The following is a 19477-nucleotide window of genomic DNA, read 5'->3' on the forward strand; positions in this document are numbered from 1 at the left end:
ATATCCTCAAAGTGTGTACAAGCTTTACATACTAAAAGATGGGGACCACAATCCAAAAAGGAAGAAAGTTATGAAAATAATATATCATAGATTCGTAAGAACATAAAAACTTGGTTTTTTTCATCTAATGTACACTTGTCATTAATTGCAGTGCCACAAGCAACCTCCCAGCTCTACGCTATGCGGATATTACGTGTGCGAGCTCATCAGAAACAATGGGAGGTACTGGACGAACCCTGAAGACGTAAGTCTCTTATACACTACCATGTGCTAACTTTCTAATGGTAATACATCCTAATCTTCATTTATTGTATACCTACATATGCCTACCATCGACAAAAACTATAGCACGATCAAAGACAAACAAATCGACAACATTTGTACGGACTTGGCGAGGTTCATCCTAAGCGAGATTTGTCATGAAGATGGAGCATTCTTTGATAAAGATGGCGTGTTGATGGCGGACGAGTGCACAAATCTTCGTAGATGGGTGTAGTAGTTTTAATATTAGCGTGGCAAAGAATAGCTCTATTCCAAATGTTGGACTTTTAATAATGTGAATTATATATTATGTACGATGCAGTTTTGAATAATGTGAATTATTTATTATTCAAGTTTGTTGTTACGTGGTTGGAGATACATATTTCAATTTGACGGTTAAAATTGGCAGGAAATAGAAATTATAAATAACTCGTGGAAAATAATATATTGAATGGGAAAATACATATTCCTGGAACCATCTGTGCTGGCGGGTGATGTACATATTCCTGTAACCACCCGCCAGCACAGACGCCCGTCAGGACATATGGTATTTGTGCTAGCTCAAGATTGCTGACGGGTGACCACTTGTAGCCCCAGCATAAATCTTTTATGGCCTAGCGCCGGAAACAGTTCAATAAGGAAACAGTTCAATAAGAGAATAATGTGAAGGCCGGCATACAAGCATGCATGCTTGTCGCTCACTGCTCGCAAACGCTGGAGAGTGAAGAGCCCATTATTAGAGCTGATAACGCTGTAGAACCTCCTCGGCCTTGGCCTGCAGCAGCTCCCACACGTCCATGACGTGCCGGAGCTCCGTCGAGGCGCCGCCAATGGCGAGCCGGATGACGAACTTGCCGTCCACCACGAAGTGGGTCATGAACGCGCGCCCGCTCTCGTTCACCGCCGCGAGGAGCTCCCGGTTCACGTCGTCCACCGCGTCATCCCCCACGAACCTTTCCCGGAGGCGGAAGCACACGAGAGAGAACCTTCTCGGAACCACCACCTCGAAGAGCTCGTCCGCCGCCACCGCCCGCTCAAACCATTTCGCTGCCGTGACGTGGCGCCGGATGTGCGCGCGCAGCCCGACGGCACCGTATCGTCGCAGCACGACCCAGAGCTTGATGGCGCGAAATCGGCGCGATAGGGAGATCTGCCAGTCCTTGTAGTCTATGGCGGCCGGCTTCCCCGTGCCGTTTGTGCCCACGTTCTTGAGGTACTCCGGATCGGTGGACAGCGCTGAGGTTAGGTCACGGGGGCTTGCAACCCACAGGCAGCAGCAGTCCATGTTGGTGAGGAACCACTTGTGCGGGTTCATGCTCACTGAGTCGGCGAGCTCGGCGCCATCGAGGTAGCCCTGGAACTCCGGGCAGATGGCCGCGCTGCCGGCGTACGCGGCGTCTACGTGCAGCCACATTCCGTGGCGCCGCGCCTCCTCCCCGAGCTCGCGCACGGGGTCGACCGCGCCGAGCCCCGTCGTGCCCACCGTGGCGCACAGGTACAGAGGCACAAGGCCGCTGGCGACGTCGCGATCGACGGCGGCGCGGACGGCGTCGGCGGTAAGGCCGTACCCGGAGGCCGCCGACGTCGGAATGACGCGGAAGTTGGACGGCGGGATGCCAACGAGCCGCGCGCCCTTCTGGAATGTGGCGTGCGTCTGGTCGGAGGTGTAGACCACCAGCTTCATGATGGCCTCGTGTCCCAGCTTGGCCAGCGCGCGGTCCCGCGCGGCGGCGAGCGTGCAGACCACGGCCTCGCACGTGCTCCCCTGCAGGACGCCACCACCGCCGCCCGAGAAGAGTAGCCGGCTTGGCAGGCCGAGCAGCCGGCCCATCCAGTCCACCACCACGCCCTCGAGTTCGGCAGCGGCCGGCGACGCGGCCCACAGGAAGGGCACGACGTTGAGGCCGACGGACAGCATCTCCCCCGCGAAGCCGGCGGTGCTGGCGTTCATGGGGAAGTAGGCGAAGAAGCTAGGGCTCTGCCAGTGGGTGAGCCCCGGCAGGATGTCCCGCCGCACGTCCTCGAGGACGTCCTCCAACGGCTCGCCATGCTCCGGCGCCGAGTCCGGGAGCAGCTTGCGGAGACGGCCCGGTTCGAGGTCGGCCGCCCGGACCGGGTACTTGTCGACGTCGCGGTAGTACTCGGCGAGGAAGTCCACGACGGCGCGCGAGTCGCCGGCGAAGGCCTCGGGGTCCAGTGGCTGCACTGGCGCGTCGAGTGGCAAGCTGCCCATAGCCAACAAGTTTTTAGCTTAGCCTAGCTTAGCAGTACAAAGCAACAGCAGGAGAAGGCGAGAAGCTACAGGCTGTTTGCTTTGGCTTGAGTTCTTTGGAGTGCGGCTGCAGCAGGCAGATCGGGGTGGCTTATATTGCGATTTGCGAGTGCGCACGCTAGGCTACGCACTGATGCTTTCCGCGTTTGCTAGGTGGAGACGAGATCTTAATTACTGATAACAAGCAGTTCAACACTTCAACTGCCACCAGCACGTGGACAGCAGGACAGGGACATGCACGGACACAAGCGACTTGGCTGTCGATAGTTTCTTGTTATCATTCTAGATAGATAAAGTTTTAAATATTATAATCGTAAAGAATAAACACGTTTAACTTGCCCTCCTAAACTATGTAACAGATCCTTGGTGGTAGGGAACGTTAGTCAATTTAAAATTCTCAGAAGGTGTAACAACCTCCACCGGTGGAAAACCGAGCTTTAGTCCCGGCTGGTAAGCCTCATACCTCCCGAAAAACCAACCATGACTAACTATTTGGGACTAAAGATCCCTCTCTTTAGTCCCGGGTCATTCACACTACTAGAAAACCTCCCCCCTTAGCTACGCTATAGTAGTAACGCACGATAGAAGCATCTCTACATCAACATGTAAAGATGCTTTTTGACACGATTTCAAAAGTGTGTCAGACTATTATGATATTAGACACACTTGCAGTGTTATTAGTCATATAAAGATATTTTTTAACACGCTATTAAAGTCATCTCAAAATGACACGGAGTTAGACATGCTTTAAAGCATCATTATCCCCTAGACACGTTGTAAAGCGTATCAAACAATTGTCTATAGCCAGGTAAGCATGCTTTCTGACTTGATTAGAAAAACGTATCAAATTGATACAAAGTTTGACACGCTTTAAAGCGTCATTATCACCTAGACACGTTGTAAAGCGTATCAAACAATTATCTATAGCTAGGTAGGCATGCTTTCTGACTTGATTAGAAAAACGTATCGAATTGATACAAGTTTGACACGCTTTAAAGCGTCATTATCACCTAGACATGTTGTAAAGCGTATCAAACAATTATCTATAGCCATGTAAAGATGCTTTCTGACTTAATTAGAAAAATGTATTGAATTGATACAAAGTTTGACACGCTTTAAAGCGTCATTATCACCTAGACACATTGTAAAGCGTATCAAACAATTGTCTATAGCCAGATAAAGATGCTTTCTGACTTGATTAAAAAAAGTATTGAATTGATACAAAGTTTGAAACGCTTTAAAGGGTCATTACCCTCTAGACACGTTGTAAAGCGTATCAAACAATTGTCTATAGCCAGGTAAAAATGCTTTCTTACTTGATTAGAAAAACGTATCGAATTGATACAAAGTTTGGCATGCTTTCAATCGTGAATAGCATGTAGATAAATCATAAAGCGTATCAAATAACCATCAATAGGCACCCACTGGCAAAATAAATATACAATTTCATCATGTAATGGAGAAAGGCTTAAAATGTTCAAATTTGTTGAGCAAGAAGGTATGCATGAATACATATTCTTAACTATATTTAGTAGTCTCAATCTATTGTATTACCATATATTATAGTTGTTGTTTGCTGTTGAGCCTTCACTATTGAACAAATAAAATTGGATAGGGACCTAGATAAGACAAGCAGGATGAAAACATTAGCATACACTTTGCAACAATGTAACATGAGAAAATCATTGATACGGTGCATTTCAAGGTTGATCAATTTAGAGGAAAGCAAAAGGCAGGTGTTGAAAGAAAAAGGAATGAAATCCTTCCAAGCATATCCAATCTTGGAGACATGCTCCAACAGAAACAAAAGCAGTTGTTAGCCCAGAAGTTGTTATAAATTAAATTGCAATAGTAGACTAATGAGAGACCACTAACAAGTTTCCTAACTACGAATGCACAAAAACATCCTTGATTGTGAGCAAACAAAGTACAAATAGCGTGGTTCTGCATTACATGATGAAAGTTTGTTATAAAGTAAATTGCAATAGTAGACTGATGAGAGACCACTAACAAGTTTCCTAACTGCGACTACACAAAAACATCCTTGATTGTGAGCAAACAAAGTACAAATAGCGTGTTTCTGCATTACATGATGAAAGTGAACAACATAATTTTTTAAAAAAGGAAAAAAATGGTGGCTCCCAGGAATAAAGTGTACAACAGAATTTAAAAAAAAAGGAAAAAAATTGTGGCTTCTAGGAATCAAACAGCGGCTGCCAATACCAGTCTTACAGACTTACCATTGAGCTAGCAATGTATATCTGTCAAGTGACTAAATAAAATTACTTTTGACTAAACAAAACCCGCCCAGCCACCCTCGGGCCAAAATTGGCAATCTATCCTGGCCTATCCCAGATGCCATTCTAGGCTTTTTTTTACGATGTCCTGCAAGTCCCTGGCGCCGTCGCCCCTGGAATCCGCCAGCGCCGCCGCCCCTAGAAGCCCCCGCCGCCGCCGCCCGTGGAATTCGCCTTCGCCGCCGCCCCTAGAAGCCCCCGCTATCGCCGCCTCTATTAGCCCCTGGCACCACCGTCCCTGCAAGTCCCCAACGCCGTCGCCCCGGAATCCGCCTGCGCCGCCGCCCCTGGAAGCTGCCGGCTGCAAGCCCCCACTGCCGCCGCCCCAGGTAGCCGCCAACGCGCCGCCCCAGCAAGTCCTGATGCCGCCGCCCCTGCTTTCCTTCATGATTAGTTAAACCCATACCAAATAAACACAAATATGATTAGTTCAATCTCTAGAGCTATAGGAAAGCAACATTTTAACAGCTAGGATTGGGTGTGATCTGCATGCATGATTTTTGCGGACAAATAAAGCAAAAAAGCTCTGAAATGTGATGTTCTCGGTACCCAAATTCCAAATGAAGAACTGAAAATGGTGCGTGGTACTCTCACTTAAACTGTAGATCTGTAGCGGTTGTAGAACCCATACCCATCCATATTCAGCATTTGCTCTAAAATCTTATGATGGAGTCTTTTCAGTCACCATGCAATGTGCGCTTACAAAAGCAAACATGTTAGATATCCATACCACTCATTGTCTCCAAACCATTTCTGCTTGTGAACTTAGTTCTGACGATAACTTCATACTATTGGTGGTGTTTCTGTGTTCCATGGAGTATTTCTAATTGTTGATCCTGCACGTCAGCTTTTGGGATGCATGAAAGTTCTGGACATTACAAACAAAATTGTGTCAAGGTTCTATTAGCTGGTGGTAGAAATAGAGTTTACATGGTACAATATATATGCTGCAAGCATGGAGACAAGGAAATATTGCTTTCAAGTTTTAACCTGGAAATCTTGCTTGCTGTCATATGACACACACAAACATTTATTGTTCTTGGATCCTTGAAGTAATGCTTAGTGTTCTGTACATGCAAATCATTAGTGTTGACAATGTGGTAGAATCTACAGTACCGTTGCAGAAGTTAATTCTAGTTTAACCAACTATGAGGTCTGTTATGAAACTTGCAGCATGTACAGTAGCATGGCACAAAAGTGAACTGCTTCCTATTTTGTTATCATTTCGCTACCTGATAGCAGACTGAGCTGTCTTCTACAGAATTACAACATTGCCGATATAGGATGTCCTTTTCATGGACTTTTGATCTATGTTGCTTGACAGCAAGCTCATTTTTTATCTACTCATCTCTGACTATGGCTCTATTATTTCTTGAGTTTTGGTGTGTAGGTGTTGTTGCTACTGGTGTTCTTGTGCCCAGGTGAAGAAAACTACAAGTTCAAATCTTAAACAACCTGATGATGTAACTTTTCAAGGTAGAAGTGAAGCTGCGATGGAGAGAGGGGCAAGAACAGGCACTGAAGTGAAGCGTAGGTTTTAGTTGTTATTGAAAAAATTTAGAAATAATTGTATGATATTGTCACTTTGTCTGTGTTTCTTTATCAAGGCAATTGTCTTGTTGACAGTACTTTAATTAATGTACTTGTTGGTCAGTTTCCTTTTGGTGAAGCAAAGAATTAATGTACTGGTGTTCTTATGCAATGTCATGGATAATTTATTTAGATATTATTAAACTATTCGAAAATAAAATGATATATTGAATTTGTAAATGCAAATAAACGAATCATTATATATTAATACACACGAAAATAGATGTATCTGAAAAATCGTCTCTACATTTCTTAATACACAATGTGGTGTTACTATAAAACGTGTCTATATCCGTAGACGCGTAATAAAAATGTATTTACGATATTGTTTCTACATTTGTTAACACGCAATTTGGTGTTACTATGAAACGTGTCACCCGCCACACCACCGGCCACATCACGTGCCACGTCACCCACCACAACATCCGCCACATCACCAGCCACATCATCTGCCACATCACGTGCCACGTCACCTGTCATGCTCTACTAAATCGTCTCTATACTAATTACTACGCAATAAGACATCGCTATAAAACGCGTCTATATTAGTAGGCATGTTTTGTATACGTATCTATATATTGTGTCTATATTTATTAATACGAAATGAAGCGTTACTATACTACGTAACTACACCACTAGAGATGTTTTATACATGTGTCTGCAAAATTGTATCAATATTTTTAGATATGCATCTAACGTGTTTATAAAATGTTTCTTTCTTTTATAGCAACGCTTAAAGGATTTGTCTCTACAAGGTCTGACGCGATACGTATGAAGATGCTTCTAACACGCTTTATGAAAGCATGCCTACATTGACATAGAGACGAAATAAAGCATGTACAAACTCTAAGTCTCGCGTAGCTACATGGGGGGTTTTCTAGTAGTGTCACCCGGGACTAAAGAGCCCGCCAGCAGGCCATGCATGTGACCCCTTTAGTCCCGGTTTGTATTACCAACCGGGACTAAAGACCTTTTTTCTTTTTAAATTCTTTTCCATATTAATGCTAATTGTTGCTTCTCACACACACACACACACACACACACACACACACACACATATATATATATATACATATATATAGGTACATATATGTATACATCCTTAGCGTACACTACTTAGATGTACATGCTCGTATTGTATACATGTTGTATATATATTTCATGATATTATATGCATAATATTAATTATAACTACTTTATATATACAATTTTTAGTATATTATACACATCAAACTAGTATTTATACAATTACTATATATACAATAATTTGTCCTCTTCATTCTTAGGATCCTCCCGTTGTGGTGTTGCTCCGCTCGGCTGTTTGATATCGTAATAAAATTTTCCTTCGAAATTTATCACCTTGTCCACCAGAAATCCTATGAGAGTTTCTTGGATTGCCAAAAGCCTCTCCTTCTCCAAGAGTTCTTCTCTAATCTGCAACATCTGTAATTTAAAAATATGTGAATGTTACACGAACAGTTAAATATAAGGAGCTAGAAAATAATTAATTATTAATAGTTTTATTTTATGTACAGTTATATTGTCCGATATTACCTTGTCCCACACAAAATGGTACATGTTCTCACAGACGTAGTATTCACATAAATTATTGCCTTGTTCCTGTCTCAAGCACTTTAGTAGGAAAAAAACAAGTTATGAAATATTCGTGTTATAGAATGTACAAAATGTGCAAACTTCATACGTACCGGGAATGTTGTATTGAATGTAATTCTTCGAATTCACCATGGTGAGTCTTACGGAATCGTTTCCATGCATTGCGACTTAAAATAATGAATGATACAGTGTTAGGTGAAAATTTAGGAAACAAACTTTTACATAGAGATAAAGGTCCAGAATTATTACAAGTTCAACATGTCTTGAATGTCTTTGTACTCCACCTATAGTTTCCTCAATGAATCAAACACAATAACGTTGCTTTTATCAATCATAATTACAAGGAGAATCTTGTAGAAACTGCTTACATAAATGTTCATATTAGAACTAACTAACATTACTTAGGTGAGGAAAAGAAAAAATGAAAATAAACGAAACCCACACTTACTTAAAGTTATATGGCAGTAGCATATATTGCTTGTAATTTTGTTGCTCCAAGAATTTGTATATTGCGTCCAATGTAGACTTTGGTTGATCCCGTATCTGAACTTGGTTAACAAGCGATGGATCCATGAAGCCAATGTTGAAGTAGGATTCTCTGCGGCACCTCTAAATTAGCATCCTACATAAAATGAAAGATAAAGTTAGTAGGGCGACACACACACAAAATAATGATCTGAGCCAAAATTTACATTTTGATAACCACACACTTACAGAACCTAGGCGCTAAAGAGACATCAAGGGCATCCTGATGGTACACTTCATATATATCCTTGAATTGCAACCACAGGAGTTTCTCACCTTCACCGGAAAAATCAATTGGTTTAACACGAAGAGCGAACATGACCCTTTCCTTGGCCAACTACTCCATGTACCATTGATGGAATTCATACATCTTCGTAGAGTGCTTCCGTGCCAATTCAGATCTGACTAGAGGCATGCCTAACTCAAAAGGCCATTTAGGTACAATCTTTTCTAGACCTGACGGTTCAGCTTGCCCAAGAACTTCAGCAAGCGACAGACCTGTATCTTCCATAAACTTAATGACTTGGATTTGTTGTTCTAAGGGCAAAGCTGCTATAGCTTGAGCGACTTTATCTACTTGCTGCCTGAGCTGGGGGATAGTACGACTAGAAGATGACTCTTCTTGTTTTTTCTTCTGATAAGACTTAACTAACGAACGATCCTAGTTCTATAGTAAAGTCTTCTTTACTTCTTTTTTCATGCTAATAAAAACTTTAATTTCACTGGATCTACTGGATTTGGCTCCATCATCTTCGCTTTTATTTGTTCAGCGCGTGCTTGGAAGAACTCCCTTACCCGTGCTTGCGATGCTTCCTGCAATTCCTCAGGAGTCATATCGCCTGCTAGCTTCTTAATGGGTTCAGACTTCTTTGTTTTCTTAATAGGTTCTTTCGCCTTTGGCTGCCTTGGCTTGGAAGGCGATGGTCACGATTTCTTGAGAGGTGCTGCAGGTTCCTTACTCGCACCAGAGTTTAGTCCCGGCGATGCAGACGGTGATCGGGGAGGGGTGTTTTGGTCATCGTCACTCGCACCACTAGGATTCGATGGTGTTGGAGATGGTGATTGAGTAGGATGCGATGGTCCCAATGGTGATGACGGTCCTAGAGGTGGATGTGTTGGAAATGACGGTCTTGAATTCTGAGGAGATGGTGGCTGCGAGGGATCTATGGGAAGCAATGATGCCTCCTTGCCGGGGATGATGATGTAGCTAGCAAAGTCTTGACTCCCTCCAGCAGCTTGTCGTGGAAATTAGAGCTGTAGAGACATGCCCAATAGTTCATAAAGGCACAAGCACTTATCAGAATTTCGATAGGATTTCTAATTATTTTCTTGTCAATGCAGGCTTTGTTTCTACCTTTCCAGATCACCCAGCAAATAGCAGCACAGCCAAAAGTGTATGCTGCCCTGCCTCCAGGCAACCATTTGTTGGGATACGAGGTAGGCTACACTAGCGCAAATCAAAATTTCTACCGCGTAAAACCAGGAAGAACTGTCGTATAAGGATCACGGGATTACCACTCGACGCACTACTGGTGCGGAAGATGTAGATTTGCGTCGATGCAGTGAAGACGATCAACATAGTCGTACGTAGTCGATCAACGTAGTCGTACGTAGTAGATCACGTCAACGTCTAGCAGCTCCCCAGCAGCTCGTCCACGTGCAGCAAGATCGCCCTCGTGCCGCGGCTCGTCGTCGGCTCGTCGTGGCTCGTCGGTGGCTCGTCCAACTGCTGCAGGCGCAACACCTCCAAGGTATCCACACGTGCAGGGAGGAAGCGTCGCAAGCCGGATTGCTAGATTCGCGAGTTGCAACAGGCGAGGGCGTGGGAGGCGCGGCAGATGTGTTTCGCCAAAAGGTGTAAAACCCTAGGGCGCCCCCACCCCTCTATTTATAGAGGTTCCTAACGGGCCTCTGGGTCCGAGGCCCATTAGTACTTCTAAACCTAATCCAACTCGGATCACATCCGAATTGGGCTTCCAGCCCCTTAAGTGTGTGACCCTATGGGTTCGGATACGTATAGACATGGCCCGAGTACTCCTACTCGGCCCAATAGTCGGTAGCGGCCTCTAGCAAGACGTGCCAACTCCTATACGCACACGAAGATCATATCAGACGAACCATCACAACATAATATACATGCTATTCCCTTTACCTCACGATATTTGGTCTAGCTTCAAGCCGACCGCTCTTTCTCGATCCTGTGATTCGGAATCCCTTTGTAGGTTAACTCTTAACCGTACGTAGCATGGCCATGCATTTTCGGATCCGATCACTCGAGGGGCCCAGAGATATCACTCTCAATCAGAGAGGGGCAAATCCCATCTTGATTGACCATGTCTCATAGCATGCTTCTTGACAAACCCGAAAGCTACCTTTATAACTACCCTGTTACGGCGTAGCGTTTGATAGCCCCTAAGTAGGTCGATCCACATCTTGAATATATGCGACAATCTCAGGTCTAAGGACAAAGCGTATGTGTTGTTTAAAGAGAGAACTACTTCTCGTGTTGGGTCAGTCCTAGCACATGTCTCCACATGTGCCCACATTATTAGTTCAACATCTCCATGTCTATGACTTGTGAAACATAGTCATCAACTAATAGATGTGCTAGTCTAATATTCATGTGTGTCCTCACATGAACTCCGACTAGGGACAACTTTAGAATAACCATACAAGTAAAAAGTTTCACATACAATTCACATAATTGCAAATCAATTCAAGTAGCCTTTAATGGATATTCAATGAACACAATATACAAATCATGGATACAAATGGATACCGCTATCCAGTGACTCTCACCTGGATCAGATTGGTGTCTGCTTGTCATACTTAGCGCATATGAAACATCTGGGCGAGTACTTAATATTGCATACATGACAGATCCAATAGCTGAGGCATATGGCACTCTACTCATGCGATCCCGCTCATCAGCAGTCGAAGGACACTGAGTCTTGCTGAGATGTATGCCATGTGACATAGGCAAGAACCCTTTCTTTGCCTCTTCCATGCTGAACCGCTTTAACACTTTGTCAATGTAAGTATCTTGGCTTAAACCTATAAGCCTTCTCGATCTATCTCTATAGATCTTAATGCCCAGAATATATGCCGCTTCCCCTAAGTCCTTCATCGAAAAACTATTTTTCAGTGAAGTCTTTACGGACTCAAGCATAGGAATGTTATTTCCAATCAGTAATATGTCATCCACATATAAGATTAGAAATACTACAAAGCTCCCACTAACCTTCTTGTAAACACAAGACTCTTCTTCATTCTTGGTGAAGTCAAACCCTTTGACCACTTCATCAAAACGAATGTTCCAACTCCTAGATGCTTGCTTCAATCCATAAATGGATCTCTGAAGCTTGCATACCTTTCCAGCATTTTTCGGATCGACAAAACCCTTGGGCTGTATCATATACACGTCCTCAGCTAGGTTTCCATTCAGGAAAGCTGTCTTGACATCCATCTGCCATATCTCATAATCGAAATATGCAGCTATAGCTAGAATAATCCGAATGGACTTAAGCATCACTACGGGCGAGAAGGTCTCGTCGTAGTCAACTCCTTGAACTTGTCAAAAATCTTTTGCAACAAGTCGTGCTTTATAGATGTGAACATTTCCATCCATGTCCTTTTTCTTCTTATAGATCCACTTGCACTCTATGGCTTTAACACCATCAGGCGGGTCAACCAAGTTCCAAACTTGATTGTCTCCCATGGTCTCTATTTCGGATTGCATGGCACTCTGCTATTTTTCGGAGTCTGGGTCCATCATTGCTTCTGCATATGTCGCAGGCTCATCATTGTCCAACAATAATATTTCCCGCATTTCGCGAAGCCTTGCCAACCTTCGTGGTTGTGGCGGTGCTTCTCTTGCCATGGATATCTCAACTTGTTCTACTACATTAGCATCACTCATTGTTTCTTGCCCAATCGGCTCATCTTGAACTTCTTCAAGATGCACTGTCTTTCCACTTTTTTCTCCTTTGAGAAACTCTTTCTCTAGGAAAACCCCGTTCCGAGTGACAAACACTTTGCTTTCTGATCGATTGTAGAAATAATATCCCAAAGTTTCCTTTGGATATCCCACGAAAATGCACTTATCCGACTTGGGTGTGATCTTGTCTGACTGAAGTCGTTTGACAAACACTTCACATCCACAAATCTTTAGAAAAGACAAACTAGGAACCTTTCCAGTCCATATCTCATATGGTGTCTTAACTACGGATTTAGATGATACCCTATTAAGTGTGAAAGCTGCTGTTTCTAGAGCGTATCCCCAAAATGACAATGGTAGGTTCGACTGGCTCATCATTGATCGAACCATGTCTAACAAAGTTCGATTACATCGCTCGGATACACCGTTTCTCTGAGGTGTTCCAGGCGGCGTAAGTTGTGGAACAATTCCGCAACTCTTTAGATGATTGCTAAACTCGTGGCTCAAATACTCGCCTCCACGATCAGATCGTAAGGCCTTAATTTTCTTGCCACGCTGATTTTCAACTTCATTCTGAAATTCCTTGAACTTTTCAAAGGTTTCAGACTTGTGCCTCATCAAGTAGACATGGTCATATCTACTAAAATCATCAGTGAAAGTTATGAAGTATTGGAATCCTCCTCTAGCCGTCATGCTCATTGGTCCACATACATCACTATGTACGAGTTCCAACAAGTCTACTGCTCTCTCAGGAAATCCTGTGAAAGGCGTCTTGGTCATCTTTCCTAGCAAGCAAGCCTCACATGTCTCGTATGATTCAAAATCAAATGAAGCTAGAAGTCCATCAGAATGGAGCTTCTTCATGCGCTTTTCACTTATATGACCCAAACGACAATGCCACAAGTAGGTAGGACTCAAATCATTAGGCCGAGGCCTTTTAGCACTTACGTTACAGACAGGTGAACCATCAAGATTTAAAACAAATAATTCATTCACAATGGGTGCAAAAGCCATAAACATATCATTCTTAGAGATCACACAACCATTGTTTTCACTCACAAATGAATAACCATCCTTCATCAAGCATGAAGGAGACAAAATGTTTCGACTTAAACTAGGAACGAAATAACAATTATTCAACTCCATAATAAATCCTGACGGGAGGTGGAGTTGCATCGTCCCGACGGTCAACGCAGCAACTCTTGCATTATTGCCCACGCGGAAATCAACTTCTCCTCTTTCCACGCTTCTACTTCTTATCATTCCCTGCATTGAATTGCAAATATGAGCAACCGATCCGGTATCAAATACCCAATAATTAATAATTGTATCAGTGAGAAAAATGTTGTCTATAACATTAACAACAAGCGTACCTGAGGGAGAAGTACTCTTACTTCCGCCATTCTTCAACGAAGCTAGGTACTGCTTGCAGTTTCTCTTCCAGTGACCAAGTTCATGACAGTAAAAGCACTCTTTGTCTGGAGCAGGTCCAGGTCTAGCTTTAACCTTGGGCGCTGGGTTTGGCTTGGACGTTCCAGCCCTGCCCTTCTTCTTCCAAGAATTGCCCTTCTTCTTAAAGCTAGGCTTGTTCTGTATAGCCATCACATGGCTGGTACTAGCGCTTTTCTTGATGTCTACCTCTGCTGTCTTGAGCATACCACACAGTTCATTCAGACCCTTCTCCGTTCCATGCATATGGTAGTTCGAGATGAAGTTCCCATAGCTAGGCGGAAGAGATGAAAGAATGAAGTCAGTGGCCAACTCTTTGCCCATTGGGAAGCCCAGCTTCTCCAATCGCTGAGTGTAACCAACCATCTTGATTACATGTGGTCCTACTGCTGCGCCTTCTGCTAGCTTGCACTCCAGAAACGCTTTGGACACATTGAACCTTTCAGTCCTAGCCTGTGTCTGGAACATGTCCTTGAGCGCCACGATCATATCGTGTGCCTCATGATTTGTTTCGAACTGCATCTGCAGCTCGGGTTCCATGCAAGCAAGCATAAGGCAGCTTACCTCAAGATTAGCATCAAATGCCTTCTTATAAGCAGCCTTGACGGCAGCAGATGCATCATCAGCAGGTACTGGTGGTAGTGGGGTGTCTAGAACATCTTCCTTTTTATCGGCCCTGAGAACAATTCTCAGGTTACGGATCCAATCCGAGTAGTTTGTTCCATTCAACTTGTCCTTCTCAAGGACCGAACGCAAAGCAAACGATGTGGTGGTGTTGCTAGGTGCCATTTAATCTACAACAAAAGTAATGCAAAATACACTAAGACAAACGTATCCATGATAGAGCAAATCACATTAAACTATTTTAACAGAATCTACTCCCACTAAAATCAATATCCCTCTATTGATACTTAGTGATTCAGGATCCACAACTAACGAGTCTACTAGTGAGCTTTAGCATCACCGCTAGCAAACAAGGTAGATCGGTAAGCAACTCTTGCTAATCATATCACATATGACTCCTGTTGTTGGGTAACATCTCCATGTCTCGGCGCCCAACCTTTATGCCCCAAGGTCCTTAACCGTTAAGATAACCTTGTTAAGCAAACCAACCCTTATGCGTGTAAGTGTCCGACACAAACCCGTCTAGTCAAGGAAAACTAGTGGCACCCTAATTTCATAGACCCACCACTAATTGTACAAGACATGGGACGGTGCAAGTTTTAGTTGGGAGGACATACTAACTTAAACTTTTGTGAGGGATCGTTCTACTTCTAACATCACAGCATGCAGAAAGTAAAATATAAACAGAATGGCATTCACACAGTTGTGACACAGTATGGCCCATTTTCATATGGTGATCTCCATCTCCATAGAACCTGTTCACGATGGTGATCTCCATCTCCATGTTCCATGTGCGCCATCCTCCTGGTGATGAGTCCTCCAAGAACTAGAACATGCTATTACGCCTAATAGCTAGTAAAGAAGCTAGTAATGAAGATTACATAGTTGCTTGGATCATCACAGATTGGTACGCAGACCATTAAATACAATAAAGTGACAAACACATATGGCTCCTGCCGTGTTGCCGTACGCGCGACACACAGGTCACGAATGAGTTACACACATGCATCGCATACACAAAGGGCCATACTGATCACAAGATACATACATCCTGCAAAACAGAGTTAAGCGTCCTAACGTTCCAAACTTCGGATGCTCGAAACTCCATCTTCCAAGCCGAATTTGGGAAATCTAATTTCGCCGAAAATGGCAAAGTGTTGAATTTCATGTGTAACTTTTTCAATAGATCAATTTTCATATAAAATTCGCCCCGATACGAGATCGTACCGAAAAGTTACGGCTGATTTACCGAAGTATACGCATACGGCAAAAATCCCGACCCCGGTAGTAGATCCCATCTACTAATGCACATCTAATGCACCTGGCGTATGACCCTGGATTTCGATTCGACCAATCATATTGATCTTCGCTCACTGCAACTGGAATTACGTGTATCACTTAACTCCGATGGCGGAAACCGACCGGTAGGAGTATGTCGTTACACTACCATTGCAGCATGAGCACGAAACCAGGACATAGATTAAACTGAAAACTCGCATATCTCCATATGCACACATCCCGAATCCAAAACTAAACAGCTACGGCTCTGATACCACTGTTGGGATACGAGGTAGGCTACACTAGCGCAAATCAAAATTTCTACCGTGTAAAACCAGGAAGAACTGCCGTATAAGGATCACGGGATTACCACTCGACGCACTACTGGTGCGGAAGATGTAGATTTGCGTCGATGCAGTGAAGACGATCAACGTAGTCGTACGTAGTTGATCAACGTAGTCGTACGTAGTCGATCACGTCAACGTCCAGCAGCTCCCCAGCAGCTCGTCCACGTGCAGCAAGATCGCCCTCGTGCCGCGGCTCTTCGTCGGCTCGTCGTGGCTCGTCGGCGGCTCGTCGTGGCTCGTCGGCGGCTCGTCGTGGCTCGTCGGTGGCTCGTCCAAGTGCTGCAGGCGCAACACCTCCAAGGTATCCACACGTGCAGGGAGGAAGCGTCGCAAGCCGGATTGCTAGATCCGCGAGTTGCAACAGGCGAGGGCGTGGGAGGCGCGGCAGATGTGTTTCGCCAAAAGGTGTAAAACCCTAGGGCGCCCCCACCCCTCTATTTATAGAGGTTCCTAACGGGCCTCTAGGTCCGAGGCCCATTAGTACTTCTAAACCTAATCCAACTCGGATCACATCCGAATTGGGCTTCCAGCCCCTTAAGTGTGTGACCCTATGGGTTCGGATACGTATAGACATGGCCCGAGTACTCCTACTCGGCCCAATAGTCAGTAGCGGCCTCTAGCAAGACGTGCCAACTCCTATACGCACATGAAGATCATATCAGACGAACCATCACAACATAATATACATGCTATTCCCTTTGCCTCACGATATTTGGTCTAGCTTCAAGCCGACCGCTCTTTCTCGATCCTGTGATTCGGAATCCCTTTGTAGGTTAACTCTTAACCGTACGTAGCATGGCCATGCATTTTCGGATCCGATCACTCGAGGGGCCCAGAGATATCACTCTCAATCAGAGAGGGGCAAATCCCATCTTGATTGACCATGTCTCATAGCATGCTTCTTGACAAACCCGAAAGCTACCTTTATAACTACCCTGTTACGGCGTAGCGTTTGATAGCCCCTAAGTAGGTCGATCCACATCTTGAATACATGCGACAATCTCAGGTCTAAGGACAAAGCGTATATGTTGTTTAAAGAGAGAACTACTTCTTGTGTTGGGTCAGTCCTAGCATATGTCTCCACATGTGCCCACATTATTAGTTCAACATCTCCATGTCTATGACTTGTGAAACATAGTCATCAACTAATACATGTGCTAGTCTAATATTCATGTGTGTCCTCACATGAACTCCGACTAGGGACAACTTTAGAATAACCATACAAGTAAAGAGTTTCACATACAATTCACATAATTGCAAATCAATTCAAGTAGCCTTTAATGGATATTCAATGAACACAATATACAAATCATGGATACAAATGGAATATCATCATCTCTATGATTGCCTCTAGGGCATACCTCCAACACGATTTTCCAACCCAACTCTTATATTGTTGTATGTTCCGAGGAATGTTGTCTGCACCAAAACAAACAGCCAACACCATTTGCATAGTAGGCTTACATTCATCTTTCTAATGTTCTTTACTCCAAGGTCACCTTTTTTTCTTACTTTTGTAGATGATTTCCCATCAATATAAGTGACTTTTTTCAGCTACTGTCTTGGTAGAGAAACATCTTTCTTTGTGTTGGAAAATTGGTCCATGGAGAGGCCCATTTAATGAAATCCCAAAGCAAGAGTGCAGTGGCATTCAATAGTCCCATACTAGTAGTTTGAGATGGTGGATATCGGTCAAACATCTATGGGCCCATCGGCAGGTTTCGACAATCCTACAATACGGGGCTGACACTGAGATGTGTCAGACATGAAGACTACGGTGCAGGATGGCGTGGTCTACGTGGAGGACAAGGACTAGTCGAGGATTAGGAAACTACTCGTAGCAATTAGAGTAGGACTCTCTAGTCAAATCCGACTAGTACTCTTGTAAAGCAACCGACCTGTAATCCTGCCCCCAACAATATAAGGTGAGCAGGGACCCCCTCCAAATCATCATCAATTAATACAATCCAACCAACACACAGGATGTAGGGTATTACGCGACGTAAGCAGCCCGAACCTATCTAAATTGTGTGTTTGAGTTCACCTTCGAGTTCCTGATCTCGGTGAGCCCCACACATAAAACACTACCTCGGGTACCCCCTCGGTAGGTTGCCAGGTCTAAACACCGACAATGGAAGCTGACTTAAATAGGAGAGCACTCTTACTTCTCTGAATACATAACTGAAGGAGAGAATGAGGCTTGGGTTACAAAATGCACGCGTGCGCATATTCGCGTTCCTTTTCGCGTAACCAACTGCATGACTTGTGACTTGCAACGCAGCGAGCAGAAAAGCCAAGTTGGTGGTGTATCCTTTTTGCCACTTGCGTGTGATCTTTTGACAACGGTCATTTGAGGTGATAATCACGCAGTCAATGCCTTAATCCCGAATTAACTGGGCGGTTACTACTGCCAATTAGTGGGGCAATTTTGTAGGGGAAATGGTCAGTAGAGGGCTATCATCTTCTCTATAAGAAGTCCTGGAGATGTTCAGGAATACACATGCGACACACCCATGAATTCCTTCTCTTCTCCCTTTTTCCATCCGGTGAAGTGTGCTGTGGTACTGAGCTACTGGATCTCACCGGCTCTTCTCCTTGGCGTGCACCGAGGAGAAGGGTGACCGGTATCTCTGTTGACGATCCTTATAACCAAATTCAACTATCAACTCCTGTATCAAATAACTTTATAACAATCACCAACTTAGAGATAGGAGCTTTATTCTAACTATTTCCATAAGCTTTGGTGAAATATTGTATACAGGAACCCATAGGTGTATAGAGGGAGAAAATGGGCTTAAATGAAGAAGAAACACAAGACACAACAATCTACACAAACCCAAGGGAAAAAAGGATCCACATGAAAGGGCAAACCAGCCAAACCGAAGGTAGGCCCACAGGAGAAAGGCGGTTGCGAGCAGGCCTGACCTTGGTTCATGGGTTCGGTTGAACCCTCAGTGAGCCCACTCACGCCCGTCTTCCACGTTGACTCTCCCACCGCCTTCCTGAAGGCGGTCACGGTGGTTTGGCGCAAAGCAATGTACCTGGACATCGGTTCCTTCACAAGTGGAGGGAATAAAGGAATATTCCATGAGGATCTCCACTCTCCCAAGGCTCTCTCTCCACTAATAAAGGACCCCCTCCTCCACTAATAGGTAACCTTTGTTTGCTCCGTGCTCCACGATTCGAAATAAGGTAGGCGGCAGGTGGTGACAGCCATGTCCGTCCTTTGCAGTCCTCCGCATTCAGGTATGGAGTAGAGCTAAAGGCTGGAGGCACTTGGCAG

General features: G+C 44.3%; 1 protein-coding gene across 1 annotated transcript; it reads right to left on the bottom strand.

The window, feature by feature from the left end:
- Positions 1-687: 687 nt before the first annotated feature.
- Positions 688-2579, bottom strand: LOC101763102 (tyrosine decarboxylase 1). Its single transcript, XM_004983074.2, has one exon. The coding sequence runs from the start codon at positions 2492-2494 to the stop codon at positions 998-1000; it is 1497 nt and encodes a 498-aa protein (XP_004983131.1). The 5' UTR covers positions 2495-2579; the 3' UTR covers positions 688-997.
- Between the last annotated feature and the right edge of the window lie 16898 nt (positions 2580-19477).

The sequence above is a fragment of the Setaria italica genome, chromosome IX (genome assembly GCF_000263155.2).
Source record: "Setaria italica strain Yugu1 chromosome IX, Setaria_italica_v2.0, whole genome shotgun sequence".
Taxonomy (NCBI): Eukaryota; Viridiplantae; Streptophyta; class Magnoliopsida; order Poales; family Poaceae; genus Setaria; species Setaria italica.